The 19084-nt window shown below is 36.6% G+C and overlaps 2 protein-coding genes, 1 non-coding gene and 1 pseudogene across 12 annotated transcripts in view; all 4 read left to right on the forward strand.

Annotated features, from left to right (window-relative positions):
• Positions 1–4107, forward strand: part of pcloa (piccolo presynaptic cytomatrix protein a) — a 46319-nt gene extending 42212 nt beyond the window's left edge. For all 10 annotated transcript variants that reach the window (XM_042748574.1, XM_042748606.1, XM_042748619.1 and 7 more), the window contains 3 exons: positions 513–647; positions 846–991; positions 1074–4107. In XM_042748574.1, coding sequence (XP_042604508.1) covers positions 513–647; positions 846–991; positions 1074–1217 — 425 coding nt within the window. In that variant the 3' untranslated portion in view covers positions 1218–4107. The remainder of the gene's footprint in view (positions 1–512; positions 648–845; positions 992–1073) is intronic.
• A 410-nt stretch (positions 4108–4517) lies between these two features.
• Positions 4518–7164, forward strand: LOC109082776 (annotated as a pseudogene).
• On the forward strand, positions 5098–5185 carry trnay-gua. The gene is given in 2 exon segments: positions 5098–5134; positions 5150–5185. It is a non-coding gene; the product is annotated as a tRNA-Tyr (tRNA).
• Positions 7165–8958: 1794 nt separating the features above from the next.
• On the forward strand, positions 8959–19035 carry gdi2 (GDP dissociation inhibitor 2). Its single transcript, XM_042749107.1, has 11 exons — positions 8959–9115; positions 14020–14127; positions 14204–14303; positions 14520–14654; positions 15433–15631; positions 15744–15875; positions 15969–16068; positions 16154–16325; positions 17355–17499; positions 17584–17638; positions 17729–19035. Exons 1-11 carry the CDS (start codon positions 9071–9073, stop codon positions 17882–17884), a joined length of 1347 nt encoding a protein of 448 aa, XP_042605041.1. The 5' UTR covers positions 8959–9070; the 3' UTR covers positions 17885–19035.
• Positions 19036–19084: the final 49 nt, after the last annotated feature.

Below are 19084 nucleotides of genomic sequence, written 5' to 3' on the forward strand. Positions count from 1 at the left end.
GAAATATTGTGAAATGTTATTTCAATTTAAAATAACTGTTTTATACTTTATATACTTTAAAGTGTAATCTGCAGTGTCATATTATCCTTCAGAAATCTCTCTACTGTGCTGATTTGGTGCTCAAAAAGTATTTCTGATTATCAATGTTGAAAACAGCTGCTTAATATTTAGTCAAAATCATGATGCTTTTTTCAAGGATTTGTTGTTAAACAGAAATCAGTTTTGATCAATTTAATGCATCCTTGCTGATTAAAACTATCAAGTGCTTCTGACAACAAAGTCTTGGTGGCCCCAAACTTTTGAACGATATTATATTATCACACTTTTATCTATGAAAAACAGTGGAATAATAGCTCCCTCTGGATTCATCTATTTCCTCTGCGATGCTATTTATTACTGTCTGTATGCTCCTCGTGGTCAGAGATACACGGAATGTGGAAGGAAGAGATACAGAGATAACGGATAGGAAGAAGAACTGCCATATCGATGTGTCTGTGTCTGTGCCGGTTTAGGTAAGACTCAAGTGATGGGGGAGATAAAGATTGCCCTGAAGAAAGAGATGAAGACAGAGGGAGAACACCTGGTGCTTGAGATCCTACAGTGCAGAAACATAACCTACAAATTCAAGTCTCCAGACCACCTCCCTGGTAACAAGACACACGACTGCAAACATGTTCTCTCATTCTAATTATACTATGCATCTATTTGATATATGGTTGATTTACACATTGTCTTATTGATATAAACTTCCCAAATGTTCTTACAGAAATGCTTTGACATATTTCCTGTTTAAACAGGACTTGAGATAGGAAAGCTTAATACTTATTGTTGATGTTGTTTTACAGACCTGTATGTGAAGCTCTATGTGGTGAATGTGGCCACTCAGAAAAGAATCATCAAGAAGAAAACCAGAGTGTGTCGTCATGATCGTGAACCGTCTTTCAATGAAACTTTTCGCTTCTGCATGAACCCTACAGGTCATTCCATTCAGGTACGCCAGAAACCGATGCATTTGGGTGCTAAAATTTGACCCGACTTGAAGTAGTGATTCATATTTATTCCAACCCTTGCAGCTCTTTCTTGTTTCAAATGGAGGCAAGTTCGTAAAGAAGACCCTAATTGGCGAAGCTTACGTGTGGCTGGATAAGGTAGACCTACGAAAACGGGTGGTGAGCTGGCACAAGCTGCTGGCCAGCACAGCTCAGATCCACTCTTAAAGACAGCGGTCGGATGAGACACAAGGACAGACCAGGCAGTGGAGTCGCACATCTCTGCCGCATTCTTTGAGACTAAACTGAGCTGAATTTGGAGGCCGACACAGGGAGCTTCCCGACTACACTGGCATGTGTGATTGTGTTAATCCAAGCCATGGAGAAACAGGTGTATAATGGTGTTTACAGAAAGGATCTGACACTTAGTGACACGATACAGATCTTTACGTTGGGATAGGCTCAAAAAATCTGGAGATTCACAAAATGTGTTCATATACCTATATGTGTACATGCACTTTCACAGTCACTCACACTTATCCACACATATTTATACAGATGTATGTATAATAATATGTGTACATTGGGCCACAACCGACAGTTAGATGATAGAGTGAAAGTATATTTATTTATTCAAGTAATTTTTCCCGTTTGTGCATTATTCATACGAGAACTATTATTTACAGATAGAGACGGATATCATATACATTATTTTTGTATGATAGAGACAAATTCAGTTTTAGATATTTATCGTTATTTTACATTCCCTCTCAGATGTTATTATGTGTTGAAAGACCTGATATTTAAAGCATATTATCATTGGATTAGAAGAGTATTTTATGGTGTATTATAGACAGATTTAAATGAATGAAATATGATTTATTGGGTGTTGTGATGACTCGTTGTGTCAGTATGGTTATTTCCACTCACAGAAATACTACTTTCATCTTTCGCTGTGTGAAACTGAATTCATCAAAGTCAGAGATACAGGTTCAAAGCTCCAGGAATCAAGAAGCAGATAATTACAAAGAATTTAAACGTTTAAGAAAACTGCCGGTCTTATATGACTCACACAGAAATGAATGGGAAATCCAATAGAAAGTTTTCGCTGATTGTTATGGTTTGCTTTCTCATTTGATGAATGTGACAGTTGAAATCTCCAGTTTGCAGCAGCATCAGTTGAAAATGTCGAATCCAGCACTGTTATATAATTTGCACTTTGTGTCGAGCATTTTACGAATGTAGGTTGGTAGCTTTTCCTGAGTTTTCCTCAAAACAACAAAAACATCCTGCCATTTAAAAGAGGCAAACACTGTCAATCCCCCACATATACTCATACGCATCTGTTTCTCTTAAATACTCAAGGATTAGAGTTTGAATGGGTCAGTGTAGTGTCTGTCCGCATCATATTGCTGATATAACGTTGATATTATGTTTTATTAAAAAAAAAAGAAAAAATTCCTAAACACTCAGGTTTCGATGAAAAGGCCTTGCTTAAAAAATATTGGCTGATCTTTGATCTAAGCAGGTTCAGCTTAAAGGCGATAACAATGAGGATCAGGGTGATGACATCACAATGTGTTCATTTTTAATTTAACAGATCATTTTGGCTAACAGTAATTTTCTTCTTGGTTTACATGTCTAAAAGGACAGTTAAATGCTGAGTGCACAATCTCATACATTCAGAAAAGTGTGGTCACTTCGCAATGCAGACACTTAAATCAAATGCCATTAGTATTATATGGATGTTGTTTCTTATTGTTTTTTATGCCTTGTTGTTTTTTATGCCTTTAAACTTATGATGTGTGGATGCAAACTTTACAAAAAAAATAACCCAGCCATTTTACAGGTCATGCACTTACTGATATTCACTCAAACATCCAGCGTTAAGGGTCGAGTCAACCTTTAACCTGTGCCAAACTACCAAAATCCGCAGGTTCTGTGTAGGCCTATGTTATTCTATGCAACTAAAAAAGCATCTGGTGTACTTATTGTTTAGTGGTCGAAGGACAGATAAAGCATTAGGAATGGGGACTTTTTTTTAATGTGTTTTCCACATGTTTGCTTTTATATTTGGTCGTGTCTTTTGCTTGATGCTTGTTTAATTAATTTTTTATTGCTATTTTGAGGTCATGTAACAATGAGTTTGCAAAAATGTAGGCTTGATTAACCTACTCAACTATATAACTACTAGTTTCGATAATTTAAATGTACATAAAATGTGTTTACAGGATCATAGCAGGTCATCTTATAGTATGTTCGTCATTCACAGTGTCTGGAAAGAAACAAAACTATCTCACTGCACTCAGCTTTATATAGCCTACAATGCGCAGCTTTCACTATATATTCTGATCTCCCAGAATGTTATAATTTTTTATGTTTACAAATGAGATGAGAAAAAGGCATCCTATAACAAATCGTCACATGAATTCATCGTAACCAACGCAGCCTCCTTTGAATTATTCGCGCATGCTCCACTTTCACTTCGCCGCACTAACCTTTACCTCTGCAAAAAAATTATTTAAAACATAAATAAATACAAGCTGTGTAAATAAAAATTATAATTTTCTTTTTGTACAAATAGGATCTTGTATTAGTATTCTGGTTCAGCGAAGAGCATGTTTGAGGGAAAGAAGCAGAGCGACTGTTTTGATCTGTGTGTACATGTTGTACATGCAAAGCTTTCCTCACGCTTGCCTCTGACGGACTGGACTTGACCTGCACAACAGACACCGATTTAACCCTGTATAATAACAGACAGATTTTGACCTTACTGACTCCAAGTAGAATCAGGAAACGTATGGTGTTTTCACTTTGGATGTTGCATGTTTTGTTGGTGGTTTGTTCATACTATTTTTGTGTCCAGATTCTATTTACAAAAAGAGAATAAGATTATGAAAAATTAATCAGATCTAAATATGTATGCTGACTGTACAAAGATATGCTTGTATAATCCGTCTGGTTTTCCACTTAATGTAAACTGATAAAAAAAAATAAAAAAACCCAGCTGTCATGGTTTTTGTGGTTGTACACAAACGGTATTGATAAATTATGCAAATTGTGCTGTAATAAAAGGCTAATGCTCAAGTCTAAATATTAAATGATATATGTAAAATTCTCCCTGATGTGAATTCATTTGTAAGCCACTTTTAAACCATTCTCTCTCTCTCTCTCTCTCTCTCTCTCTCTCTCTCTCTCTCTCTCTGTCAATGTGTCATCTATCTATCTATCTATCTATCTATCTATCTATCTATCTATCTATCTATCTATCTATCTATCGATCGATCTATCTATCTGTCTATCCATCTGTCTGTCTGTATGTGTCTGTCTTATCTGTCTTTCTGTCTGTCTTTCTGTCTGTATACAGTAGTTTGTGGGTAGTAAGAAATACGAAGACAGGTAATGCCATAATGCTTTGTCCTTGTGCTTTTTTTTCTTGTTTTAAATTTTTATGAGATTATTGTATTTTACAAAGTTAAAAAATAAAAATAAAAACATTAGGAATAAAGTAATAGTGGGACTTTTATTTTGAAGAAACCGGTGGGTGGCGTGCTGTCACTTTATGGCCAGACCATGCAGTAAAACCATCGTAGGTTTCTGTTGTCATCATTTCACTAGTAATGCATCGCGGTTGCGTGTGTTTTTTTCTTTAAGCAATCTATCTAGAAGAATTTAATTGAGCTAAATGGAGGAAGAAAGCACATTAAAGCACTTAATCAAAGCAATTCAACTCGGAGAGCTGTGCACGGTAAGACAGCAACTCAGTGAGCACGTCAACAAGCATTCTGTCATCTACACTCAGTTTGGGAAATCTGGAGATACTTTACTGCACTATGCTGCCAGACATGGACACTTAGACATTTTGCATTATTTAGTAGAGGAACTCAATATGAACATTGAAGTGTACAACAACTACTACAAGAGAGCTCTGCACGAGGCTTCCTCCATGAGTCAGTATGAGTGTGTGCGGTACCTCATTGCCAGGGGAGCGAAAATAGACAGTTTGAAGAAAGCAGACTGGTACGTCATAAATTCTGAAGCGAGTTTACGAAGTTTCATGTAGTGGGTGGATGGAATATATTATAAGGAAGCGGATGCAATTTTAACGCCTTCGATAGCTCAGTTGGTAGAGCGGAGGACTGTAGAGGTTCAGCACTGATATCCTTAGGTCGCTGGTTCGAATCCGGCTCGAAGGAAACATTTTTAGTCTACTGCAAAATACTGCTTGCCGCTGTTTATATAAATTTGTACGTAAGAATATATAAAAATCGCAAAAAAAAAAAACTAAAAAAAAGTGTTATTGTTACGTGAGACCATAAAGAATAATTGTCGTTAATTGAAATAAAGCTGACATAAAATGAATATTATGAAAACGGAAATAAAATAAGCTGAAGCTGAAGTACTAACATTACTAAAACTGAAATACTAAATAAATACTAAATACTAACTTAACTAATAGAAATCATAAAATCACATAACAAAATTATTAATGTACTATACTAATATAGTATAAATTGTACAGTTATAATGTGTGCAGTGCACTTAATTGCATGCAGAACATGTTGTATTTATGGGCATAAAATATAATATAAATGTAATGTATATTTCATTTTTTTAAAATCAGTTTTAGTTTTTGTAGTTTTTGTACTTCAATTTCAAATGTATTTAGTTCCCAAGCCAACATTTCTTATTTTTGTTTTAGAAAATGTAAGTTTAGTTTTTTTTTTTTAATCTAATATTTATATTTCTTTTTCTATTTCAGCTTTACTTCAATGAAAAAACATTATTTTTTAATAATTTTATTGTTAGTTGTCAATAACACTGCTTTGTTTTTGAGCAGCTCTGCTGCATTTTAACAAAACCAACTTCTAACCTGTTTAAGACCCCTCTTATGATGGCCTGTACCCGTCGAAACCTCAAGGTCATTTTGGAGCTGCTGAATCACGGTGCTGACCCAATGCTGCAGAACAAGGATGGATGGAACTCATCACATTGCATGCAGAGAAGGAGATCTAGCCATCATACACCACCTCCTACTGGCCAAACCTGAGGTCTGGAAGACAAAAAGCAAGACTGGCAGGACGCCCCTCCACACTGCTGGTATGGAAGCACATTAATAAATATTTTTACAGATTTCACAGATTTGCCTTCATGTATCTGCATTTTTTCTCACCCAAGCTATGCACGGCTGCGAGGATGCAGTGAAGATTATGCTTCAAAGGTAACATTTTTTAAGTGTGCACGTGTATAGCACAGTACCTTCTTATTTTGCTCACATTGTTTGCATGTTAATTCAGTTGTAGCTATGAGCCTGATGAGAAGGACAGTTGTGGAGTCACACCATTTATGGATGCCATAAGAAATGGACACATAGCTATTGCTAAATTGCTCCTCGAGAATCACCAGGTATGCACATATAATCAATATCACTCACTTTGTTTTTCTTATATTAGATATAATCATATCCATGTTTATCTGTTATAGGCATCTCCTTCAGCGGTAGATATTATCGGTGCACAGTCCCTACACCAGGCCTCTGTAACTGCTCAGGAAGAAGCACTTTCTTTCCTCGTGCATAATCTTGGTATCGATATAAACCCAAGAGCCACAAAACTAGAGCTGACTGCATTGCACTACGCTGCTAAGGTTGTATCTATTGCATTAAACATGAAGCACAGTTAAGGTAAACACGCTTCCTCTTCTAATCTGGTTTTGATCTCAATGCTCATATTTCAGGAAGGTCACACAAGTGCTATAAAAACACTGCTCGCCCTGGGCGCTGATCTACATGCAAGAGACACAAAAGGAAGATCAGGTTACACTTTATAGTGTATTTCATTGCATGCCACCTTAGTGAGATGCCATAATTGGAAACTTTTTAGAACGTAAAGTGATTTTTTTTTAATGGTTTGCAGCCGTACATATGGCCTGCATTGGACAGCATGTGGACGCCATTAGGATGCTGCCATTAGGATGCTGCTACAATTGAGACTCAGAGATACTGAAGACAATACAGCAAGACAGTATGCCAAAAAACCTCACATTAAAGAAGTGTTTGAAAGTCTTGAAATGTAATTGCTGTGAAAAAAAAATAATTCCTTTGAATGAACATTAAGCAAAAGTGGAGACACAAAGTTACAAAATAAATGCTTATTATTAAAGTCATGTTGTAAAACCATTCATTTGTGCCTTTTCATATGAAGAGCATGACATGAAACACTTGGTACATGAACTTGGCTTTGTAGTTGTTTTGGAAATTATACACATTTGTTGCCATTGTGGTAGCAAACAAATCATTGTTTTTGAATGACTCTTTTAGGCTAAGTGAATCGTGAATCGAGTCGGGCCAAATTTCAGCTTTGTCTTGCGTCTTTTGACGTGCAGTGTACAGGTGGTAACGACAGGTGATTAGCCTCTCCAGACTGGCAATCAGATGAAATTTTGGCATGTCAGAAATTTTGGTCGCCCCTCGTAAAGCTATCACACAGTTGAAGTGGAGCTACGAACCGACTGCCTTAAACTTTCCTGCACCTGTGTGATAACAGAAATGGAAAAAAAGGAGTCGCATGAGTCAGAATTTGCTTAAAACCAGACGAAAATCACACAGTGTATACCTGGCATATAACGCAGAGGCTAACTTGTCGCCACCTACTGGCGTAACGATGTAACATAATGAAAAAGTCATTTTTGTACGTTTTCTTCAGGGGTAAATGGTTACAGAACTTAACATCTGTAAACGAATAATCTAGTACATGTACATGTATCCATTTCAAAATTTAGTCAATATTAAGTCAGTGGAAAACAATCTAACACTTCGTATAACTGACATATATTTTATGTATGTGATATTTCCGTGAACGTATTCAAAGATCGAGTCACTTGGATGAATTAAAAATCCCACCACTTTATGCAGGTGAACAGTTCTGGGGCCTCATTTATAAAACGTAGAATTCAAAGTGTACGTATGCACAAAAGCTAGATTCTGCGTATGCACAAAAGTTTTCAGATTTATAAAACCATTTGTACGCCAGAACCTGAGCAAAAATCCTTTTAGAAATCCCAGTCAGAGAAAGATTGTGCGTACATGCATTGCCACCCCATCTCCTCCCCAAAATCACCATATGAAGCTTACAATGCCTAGTTTTATTATGCATAACCTCGTCTGCATATCATTTCCATGCATATTCCCATCCACGTGACACCATGTTTAACTCTATCAAAGGTACAAGACATTAAGGAGATACAGACTATAAATGCCATTTCTGTCATACAATTTACATTGCTAAAAATCATCCAGTATCCTTGTTATGTTTTAGAATAAATAGGCTATATCAAAAAATCCATAAAAACAAAATTGTATAAAATACTTCTCAGAGAAACTTTTTAGAAAAGAGTTTATTCATTCTTTTACACTGACTAAATAGTAGGCTATTTTAATTGTTTTAAATAAAAATAAATGTATGCCGTTTTGCTGATAATGTACACAAAGGCTATATGTTTTAGGATATTTATATAGGCTAGCACTCCTCCCTGTCATTAAAACATAGCATGCCATAGGAAAAGTAATCAAAAATATAACACATCCACTACAAATGTCTATACATATAATCTTATGCATAATGACTTCATGTAATCTCAATGTTCATCTCCATTAATGATTGTCATTTTTAATCTAATTGTTTTTATCAAAATTAAAACATAGTTTAAAATACATAATTGTTTTTGCTCACTGTAGTGAGAGTTTGCGTGCAGGTGCGCAAATTTTCCCAGTCAAGTTTGTTTTTATAGATCCCATCTTTTGCGTAGGAATTGGCGTACGCCTCTTTCAGTGCATGTTTTGTGCATACGCAATGGTTATAAATGAGGCCCCTGGTAATCGGGAGGCGGAGCAGTCGCCCTCGATGATTGACAGCACAGTCCACCAATCGCATCTGAAAACGCTCAAACTCGCACGCCCTGCCCACTTCAGCCACACCCACTGGGGGGTGACGTGACAGCACACTTCTTTCATTTCCAGCTTTGCAAGATCTCCATTTTCTTCGGGCCGACGCGTAGGAAAAGGGGATTAAAGACGAAGAAAAATGAATGAAGAGTACGACGTTATCGTGTTGGGAACCGGGCTGACGGTATCAGAATATCATTTTATCCAAATACGATCGCGTACATGACGAATTTTATTTTTTGAGAAAAACCAGTCAGAGGCTGTTTGATCTTGCTAGGCGGGGGTGTTGTTACGGTACCGCTCACTTTAGGAGGCTAGTTAACTTGCTAATTTTAGCATAATGTTAATCAGCAGCCAGTCGAACTCTATTAGATATGCTAATTAGCAACAATGCTAGTGTTAGCCTCAGGCTAATCAGCGTTCATTCTAACTGTACGTGATGTGCTAATCTGGCTCAATGCTAACTTTAGCATCAGTTAGTTATCCATTGGCGCTCAGCCGCGGCTAACGCTGCTTCACAGGCCTCGGCTACAAATTTGACGGTGTTTTGTGATTACGCAAGGCTATTTCGTATTTCATTTTGTTAAATACCTGGTTAATAACGCACCTTATTGTGTTTTGTTATTTTAGTGTGACAAATATCTCGCTTGTAATGAGGCTTTCATATTTTGACAGTGGCAACTAACGTTACATAGCTTGCGTTCTGTGTCTAGGTAATAAATGATATTTTGTTGTTTATGAAAACCGTTTTAATTCTTCCTAAGAACCATATAAAAGCATGCATACTTTTTCTGCTTTTTAAAAAGTAACGTTAGTCTATAATTTCCCCAGCGGCTTCCTCAATTATCTTAATGTTATTTTAACAAGAGCTTGACTTCGTAGTTATTTTGTGGAGGATTGTTTCATATATTTCTATTTAAAATTAAATGACACAATGAACCAATTTTTAGATGACTTATTTCGTCAATATAGTTAAGTAAACAACCACACCCTCAAGTGAAACAGAAAACCTTCATTACATATTCTATTGCAATGCTTCATATGCCTGTTCATTCAGCCAGGAAGTTGTTTGATGCTTCTATATAGATAAAATAATGCACGCATGTCGTTACCCAGATCAGCCAGGCTTTACAAAATGACACTATAGGATACATTAATGTAAATATTTACCTTTAAATTATGCGTCAGGAAAACCCCGTGATGAATATTATTCCTGGTTGCTGCTGTACTTTGCTTTTCAGTTAAACTCATTTGTTTGGTGGTACAGTCCCTGAAAACTTTATTTCCTTGAGGTCTAAACAGGATCAAGTACACAGTTTTTGTTTGTTTCACTTCTTAAAGTAAAAAAAAACATGCCCCCACATCTCCATAAACATGCATTTGCAATCTCATAACATTTTAAACTTTGATCCATATTAATCCTACCAGACTCAAGTATGCATTAAAACTAATGTTGCATTTTATTGATTGTGGATATTGATTATTAACATTTTATTGCTTTTACCAAAAGCTTGGGTTAGTGTAATGTGTCTAAAGAAACCTGTACAAAGTGGTTCCCCTAAAACAGGAAGCATGGGAAGTGAACAGTGGACGTTTTTGTGCAGAGGTGAATTAGGCTATCAGTAGAGAACCAGAAAGGCGTTGGTCCGCTTTGTAGAGGAACCGAGACTGGCGTCCTCTGTTTAGTTCTGCAAATCAGGCAAGAATGGTAAACTGAGGGTGGCATGAGCCAGAAAAATTAGCAACAGTGCTCCTGTCTCCGCTGTTTTATGAGGAATTCCACAGTTCCTGAGGCCACAGTCTTCCTGAGCGTAGTAAGGATCTGGTAATACATGGCTTATTGCGTAATCCCTTTAGCCTGAGCTGGACAGTGTAGTGGCTGGAATTTAGAAGTACTGATGTTTGAACTCATCTGAGTTCTAATAGAACAAATGTCACGAGGGTTGTAAAACATGCAATGATAGGAATTCTTATACTGGCTTGTTATTCTTTGTAAATTTTATAGTAAAACACTTGTTACTTTGTCTTTGCATTTTCTCTTTTTATTGGCAGCTATGCCTTCTCGTATTGTGTAGACGCCTCTTTCTCCACATAATGTGATGAATCATCTACAGTGGATTGAGGGGAAAAGGCAACAAACAAAAGAAACATCAAACACTGGATGATTGAGCTTTCTGTTGCAGAAGAGTGGGAGAAGTGTTTTACTGGAGCGTGACCGGGTCACTGATAGTCATTTAAAGCCAGAACGCTGGATCCCAACAGGTGTTTAATGCCATGAAAGAGGGAGAGAAATGTCAGGAGCGTTTCTAAGGGCCTTTCATGTGACTGTAGCCTGATTCTTTAGTACGGAGAAGCAGGTGGTGTTCGGCCATGTGGATCTGCTGTACACTTTACAGTGAATGTTAACGTTTAACCCTTATTGCTGCTAAAAAGATCTTTGGATTTAGTACGCAGTCATTTTATTTCAAGATTTTTCCTTTAGTTACAAATGAACTCATCCTTTGAGCTGAGAGCAGTTGAGTCATGAACATTTGAGACGAGGACATTGATTATGAGGACATGAGAAATTGGTGTATAAAAATTTTGTTTTTTTGTTTTAAGGCATATTAAGTCGTTTCCATAGTCATGAGGCCTTCATCCGTACATACTTTTTCCACAAAAGAGTTTATGAATTAATAATTACGCAAACATTTTCTGCTTGTATTACAGTGCCACATATACAGCGGCTTTGATCAGCTGAGAAATAGGTCTTATTGTTGGTATCCCACCCTGACCTGTTCTAGCTTAGCGGTGTGATGCAAAGAAGGCGGTGTCTTGTTTAGGTATTTTCTTACATATTTGTAATGCTAAAGCCTTGGCTCGTCTCCAATGGATTTTGTTACTCTCATACCTCAACTGAACATTTGCATCGAAATTATTTGTGGGCCCGTAATGAAGAACACAATGTTGCTTGTTGGAAAATGAGTTACTGTTGTTAATCACTTTGAGAGTACATGTCATTATGAATTGTCATTCAGTGGCTTCTGTTATGTGTAAAGTCCACTCCATCACATGATCTGTTGGTTCGCTGTTTCTAATCATTTATTATGGCCTGTGAGAGGACAGTATTTCAGTATTTCTTTAAACGTCCATGCTTGTCTTTATTATAGCATTTTTTTAAACAAAACTGGCTGTCATAAGCATTGTAAAAAAATTTATAGTAGTGTTGTTATCTAAAACAATAACAATGTTCTCGTTAATTAAAATAAAGCTAAAATAAAATGTAAAAATCACACCGAAAGCTTAAATAAAAATTACAAATGTTGCCTTGGAAACTAACTGAAATAGTTAATATATATTAAAAATTGCTCAAACGGAAATAAAAATAAACACACTAAATCATTGCTATAGACTAATTTTTTTTTTACTAGGAGCACTGTAGCCCCTGACTAAAAATTTGTAGGAGCACAAGCAGAAAATTTAGGGCCACACCTTAAACCAGCCTGCAATGCAATCAATCACATATTTCCCCCATTTTAACTGTATTACTGACAAATGCTTTGATAATAAATAGACTTAACTCAGAGGAAATTACAATGTGCAGTATTCTTTTAATTTCGGAGGGATATGAAAAATATATATATTTATATATTATTATATTATAGTCTTATATGAAACTGACCAACAGCTTCAGTGATTATGAGCACTTTGCACATTAAGTGCACAAAGCACTTTGTAACTTCTTATTTCATACACAAAAACGACCAAAACTCTCACAAAATCTGATTTCTTGATAATTTGATTCTTTATAATAGTGATTTTATAATTACTAATAAACAAATAAAAACTACAAAGCAAAAACCAAAAGTTTATAATGGTGATTTAATTTTTTTTTTTTTTGTTGTTGTTGTTGTTTTTGTTCACCACAGTATATTTTGGTCATCCCATAAAAAAAATATTCAAATTAGATCATCTTGGAGCTTTAAAGTGCTGGAAACATTTGTGTGAAATGCTTGAAAGTAACTAAAAACTGCCTGAATTTCTCTCTCAAAAGGTTGTACAAACCCTGAAATTAATGATGAATGAAATTAATGTAATAACTTTCAACTATTTCTGCCACAACAGCATGGTTATAGTTAGCGTTACTGGTTTTCTGGTTTTTTATGTCGGCGCCATTTGATCTGTGTATAACAGAGATTGTACAGAGATCTGTGCCATCTTTATTCATTCTGCGGTGAATTCAAAAGTTTCTCGCTGGATCTCGCAGCTCTGTGCTGTAACAGTGTCACGAACTCCACTTTGGCTCCCGAGTAAGGCTGTTCTGAGCTCGGACCAGTTTGTTTGTGACGCAGTCCGTGCTGCGCAGCTCAAACGAGTAGTGCGATTTAGTTTCGCATTCGTTTCGTTTGCCATTTGATGGTTCTCATATGCAAACAGAAATGGCAGCGCTTACGAGTTGAACAAAATTACTCACGCCAGAAAAAAATTTGGTCACAGTCTGGAGCCCTGTAAATAATTACAAAATTACTAAATCTTAAACCAAAGTTTACACAAAACGATAATATAAAAATAAAAGCTACTACTGTAAATAAAATGTTGTTTTGTTATTATAAATAATTATACATAACACTAATTAAGACCCTTAAACGGGTTGAATGTTCAGTTCATGTCTGCACTTCTGTATAGTTCATACAGCTGTAACAAGGTTAAGTTGTTTTGCTACAGTGATAGACAGTTTATGATGAGTAAAGCGGTCTGTTTCAGTTGTGGCATTCTTGTAAAGCATACAGGACATTCCTCTGCTGAACCCGTTTGGTCTACTCCACACTGCTATTGAAAAATGTGCTAGGGCTTGTTTTAAAGGCATGACTACAAGATATCAGTCTGCTAGAATTGGTTCTGTAAAACAAGTAATGCATGCTTTGCTAAAGTCGAGGACAGTATGTATAATCTTATTTTCCCCAGAGATGCGACTTGCTTCAAAACCACTAAATATTTGGCATTCAGTATATTATACAAACCATGACTGCATTTTGAATGGCCTGGGGTCATCATGGTCACATGTCTGAGATATGTTATACTGAATCTGCATTCATGTGTTTCCTCTAGGAATGCATCCTGTCTGGGATCATGTCCGTGAAGGGGAAGAAGGTTCTGCACATGGACAGGAACTCGTACTATGGGGGAGAGAGTGCCTCCATCACCCCTTTGGAGGATGTAAGTCACTGTTTGACACCACAGCTATTCTCCAAATCTCCACAGACACTAAGATTGTCTTTTGGTTTGCTCACAGTTGTTCAAGCGTTTCAGCCTTCCTGGCAGCCCTCCTGAGTCCATGGGAAAGGGCCGCGACTGGAACGTGGACCTCATTCCCAAATTTCTAATGGCCAACGGTAGGAAGCAACAACATCAAACTTTACATTTACATTTCAGCCGTCACTTCTTGGAATCTGTAATCTTGGGCCAAATACACAGCACGTTCCGGATCGCTCTGTGCCAGGCACTGCTGGATCCCTCAGTCACACATCCTGTTGCTTAGCAGTTTTCTTTCACTCTTGAAATGCTCAAGAATACAATGGATGATGATTGTGTGCTTTTTGTATTCATAGGTCAGCTAGTCCGTATGCTGCTGATCACACAGGTGACGCGTTACCTGGACTTCAAAGTGATTGAGGGCAGCTTCGTCTACAAAAAGGGCAGCATCTACAAAGTGCCCTCCACTGAGACTGAAGCTCTGGCATCCAGTAAGTGACAGGTTTATGATTCAGATAACCTAAAGATAGAAACAAACAAGGTCTTGCAAATACAGTAGAGGTTTTTCTTTTTTTCTTTTTTCTTTTTTTTTCAGTTAAACTGGCAAATTCAGATTGAAACTGGCAAGTTCAAGCCAGCTCTTGCCATTTTTGTATGCATTGTTCATCAGATGATCAGTGAACAGGCTGTGGGTGGCCCATGGTTCTGCCATCTAAAGCATGAGTCTACAGCCAAGTATGCTGGAGTGTTTTATTGTCTGAAGCAGGGTTATTATTGCTAACTAAAACTATTAAAAACATTTTTGTTAATTGAAATAAAGCTGTTATGAAAAAGTATAAATATTAGATTAAAAATTATAAATTGTGTCACTATTAATGTGTGGAAATAAAAATTACAACTGAAATAAAAATAAATTAAAGCTAAATAGAAAATTGTTAAAAGTATAAAAGATTTAAATTATTTAAAATATTTTAATTTAAAATATTAATAAAAACTTGAATGATATATCAATAAAATCACCCTGGTCTGTTATGAGTAGAAGAGGAATTGCTGTGAAGTGATGAGTTTGGATGTCTCGCCTTACTTCCCTTTTAATTAATTTTGTAACATAATGAAATTATTGTAAGAGTTCTGTAGTTCTTCTTTTTTTTTGCAGACTAAGTGAGCGATGCTATCATGTTTTGTTCCTAAAATACATCCCTCCAAACAAAGTGTCATAGCTGATGGGGAAAAAATACCATCTTTTAACATGTTTCAATTGTCTTTCAGGCCTCATGGGACTTTTTGAGAAAAGACGATTCAGGAAGTTCCTTGTGTTTGTTGCAAACTTTGATGAAAATGACCCAAAGACCTTGGAAGGAGTGGACCCAAAAAAGACCACCATGCGAGATGTGTACAAAAAGTTTGACCTTGGGCAAGATGTTGTTGACTTCACCGGCCACGCTCTTGCACTCTACCGCACAGATGAGTGAGTCAAAACCTCATCTACTTTTTGGGGAAAGTTCACCTAAAACAGTGACAACATCACCGGCTTGTTTGTCCCATGAAGTTAAACTTGTTTGTGTTGTCTATCCGTCCAGCTACCTGGATCAGCCCTGCATAGAGACGATAAACAGGATTAAGTTGTACAGCGAGTCTTTGGCAAGGTATGGCAAGAGTCCATATCTGTACCCTCTCTATGGCTTAGGAGAGCTGCCCCAAGGCTTCGCTAGGTGAGTTTCCCCAACTACTTCCTCTGCCACTAACACTCACATCATTTTTAAACCTGTCTGTGTGTACTAGCAGTTTATTTTTGTCACTCCCAGATTAAGTGCCATTTATGGAGGAACATACATGCTGAACAAGCCCATTGAGGATATTATTGTAGAGAACGGCAAAGTGGTGGGCGTCAAATCTGAGGGAGAGGTTAGTTTCTGTTGCAAGCTGTGTGAAATCGGATTTATCTGTAAAATGTGCTTTGACTTTAATGTTGTTTATTCTTCACGGTCAGATCGCTCGCTGCAAGCAGCTGATTTGTGACCCCAGCTATGTCATGGACCGAGTCAACAAGGTGGGTCAGGTGATCCGGGTCATCTGCATCATGAGCCATCCCATCAAGAACACCAGCGATGCCAACTCCTGCCAGATCATCATCCCTCAGAACCAGGTCAACAGGAAGCATGGTTAGTCTTGACAGGAAGCCACAGCACTCGCATGTTCTATGGGATCTTACCTTATTTTAATCTCATATTATATTAAGTGTACTTGAGGGTTGACAGTAACTAGGGCTGCACAATTAATCGAATTTCTAATCGCAATTACAATTATGGATTCCACAATTATGTAATTGTTCAAAGCAGCAATTAATCGATCAAAGTCCACTTATGTTATTCTGCATGCTTAAGATGCGTTTTTTTTTCTACGTTATCTTAAGGGTTTTCCCCATTATTTTAGTTTTAGAATAACATTGTAATAGCATTCATATTTTTACTTTTTTATAATTTAAAAAAGAAACAAATCCGATGTATAGTTGACATTTGAGCCTTAATACTATAGAAAAGCACTAAAAGTTTTTCTGTAAGAGTGTTTTCAGCTTATTTTCATATAAAAATACAGCACACAGTTGCATCAAACAATGGAATAAACATCATTCAATGTAAATTGTGACAATCGTTATTAATAATCGTAAGGGAATAATCGACAATTATGATTTTTGTGATAATCAGTAACTAAGTTAAATTTCATAATTTTTGATGCTAGTTTTATTTCCACAATAAATGCTCTTGAACAGTCTTTTTGGAAGTCACATTTATAAATAATAAAAATATGAATTTAAAATAATGGCATGTAGCTTTCCAATATTTTAAAGTAAAAATTCATATTTATCCAAGACCTTTTTTTTTTTTTTTACTACATTTATTAAAGGCCTAATACACTTATCTGAGATATTGACATGCATCAATTTTTTGCTACCTGCTTACATTTTATATAAATGACAAATTCAGCATATCCATCGCAGGAATAGATAACATTTGGAAAATACATTAAAATAGAAATGCTATTTTAAATTGTAATGCTGTTTCACAATATTCCTGTTTTTACTGTAGTTTTGATTAAATAAATGCAGCATTAAAAAAAGCATTAAAAATATTACCAACGCTAAACTTTGTAAAGGTACATTATTGTAAATTAAAATCATCTCCTCCTTTTAGATATCTATGTGTGCATGATCTCTTACGCACACAACGTGGCAGCCCAAGGTAAATACATAGCCATAGTCAGCACCACTGTGGAGACCAGCGACCCTGAGAAAGAGATCAAACCAGCCCTGGACCTTTTGGAACCGGTTGAGCAGAAGTACGTTTGCACTTGCTGATGTATAAAACTTACTTTGACACACATGCAATCGGATAAATAAAATCATGTGTGATCTTTTTGCAGATTTGTGAGCATTAGTGACCTGTATGCGCCAACCGATATGGGATCTGACAGCCAGGTAAGTGTATACATTGTGCTCGCTTGATACACAAAGTGTAATTACAGTACTAAGTTTTTTTTTTTTTTTTTTTTTTTTATCTGCACCCAGGTCTTTATCTCTCGCTCCTATGATGCCACAACCCACTTCGAGACGACCTGCGACGATATCAAAGACATCTACAAGCGAATGACGGGCACAGAGTTCGACTTTGCCGAAATGGAGCGCAAGAAAAACGACATCTTCGGAGACGGTGCTGACCAGTAAACTAGCTCCAGCTGCTCTTGAATATCAGATATTCAGACGATCATAATCTTAAGGTTAAAAAAAAAAAGAAAAGAAAAGAAAAAAATTGCAACCAAACTGGGCGAGCTGGCTATCCAAGCATATGTTTTGCCCATAATGGAATTTCATTTAAACAGTTATACAAATTTAGCATTTTTGGGGGAGAAGGGGAGAAGGTTCTGCCAGTCTGCTTTTTATAATCAGGAAGCGAGATCCATTTTGCACTGATTGTTCATCAACGGCCTGTATTCAGTTTCTATCATGTGATCTTTATCTCAGCCTGCTTAGACATGGTATGTAAAAAGTTCAAAGATGCCAAAAAAAAGATGTATTCATGTGATATGAAGAAATGCATATTTTAAAAATGTATTGGTGTTGGTTGTAAAGAAAATTAACCTTAAAGGGGAGTGGGATCGGGTTTTGCAAAACTGCAAAATGATCTGTTTTGAGTTTGGCCAGGTTTAACAGCACATGGTTTTATTTTTAAAAGAAACAGTCTACTTCTAAAATAAATTCCAGGGATTATCCATTATTCTGTTTTCCTAGAAATTACACCTGGTGCTTAAACTGGTATCCTGAATATTAGATTTGCAATATTTCTCCAATTACCTGCGTTTACAGATCGAAGGGAAGTATCAAGCACACACAGTGTAGATAATCTTTTATGTAATCCCTGTCCAACCCCAGTATTCATGCATTTTGCAATATGCTCATGTGATTCGACATAACTGACCCCCCATTAGCTGTAAATTGTGCTACTTGTCGGAAGGGCTGGGGTTTCTTTCATCTCTTTTCTGATGGGTTATGTGTGATTCAAAGGCTACTACATGGAGGTTATCACACGTCAGTGGAAAAAGCTGCTTAACTGTAAGTCTGGGATCTGCTTGTCTAGTGTGTATCAGGGAGCTCTCCTTCTCCCTCACCTCAGAGCAGAGAGAGGAGCAGGCAGTGTCTCTTCAACGGCTCTGACGTGTTGGCAAGGACCAAAATGTCTGTGGCAGTATTGATATGACCGGGGCCCTGTGCAAAATGTCACCAATGTTTTAAAAAAGAAAAACAAACAAATGCTGAAAGGATGGGGCTCAAATGATTTCTGTACTGCAAAGTAAAAATGTTAACTTGTGGAAAACTGACTTTGTGTTTGTTTATTTATTTAAACTTAATACATCATGCTACAAAAGC

This window comes from Cyprinus carpio, chromosome A4, assembly GCF_018340385.1.
Source record: "Cyprinus carpio isolate SPL01 chromosome A4, ASM1834038v1, whole genome shotgun sequence".
Classification (NCBI taxonomy): Eukaryota; Metazoa; Chordata; class Actinopteri; order Cypriniformes; family Cyprinidae; genus Cyprinus; species Cyprinus carpio.

Coding starts and splice junctions, on each gene's coding strand:
- gdi2 (XM_042749107.1), top strand. CDS start 9,071: ATGAATGAAGAGTACGACGTTATCGTGTTGGGAACCGGGCTGACG. Junction 14,304..14,519: donor CAAATTTCTAATGGCCAACG/GTAGGAAGCAAC, acceptor TTGTATTCATAG/GTCAGCTAGTCCGTATGCTG. Junction 17,639..17,728: donor ATATGGGATCTGACAGCCAG/GTAAGTGTATAC, acceptor ATCTGCACCCAG/GTCTTTATCTCTCGCTCCTA.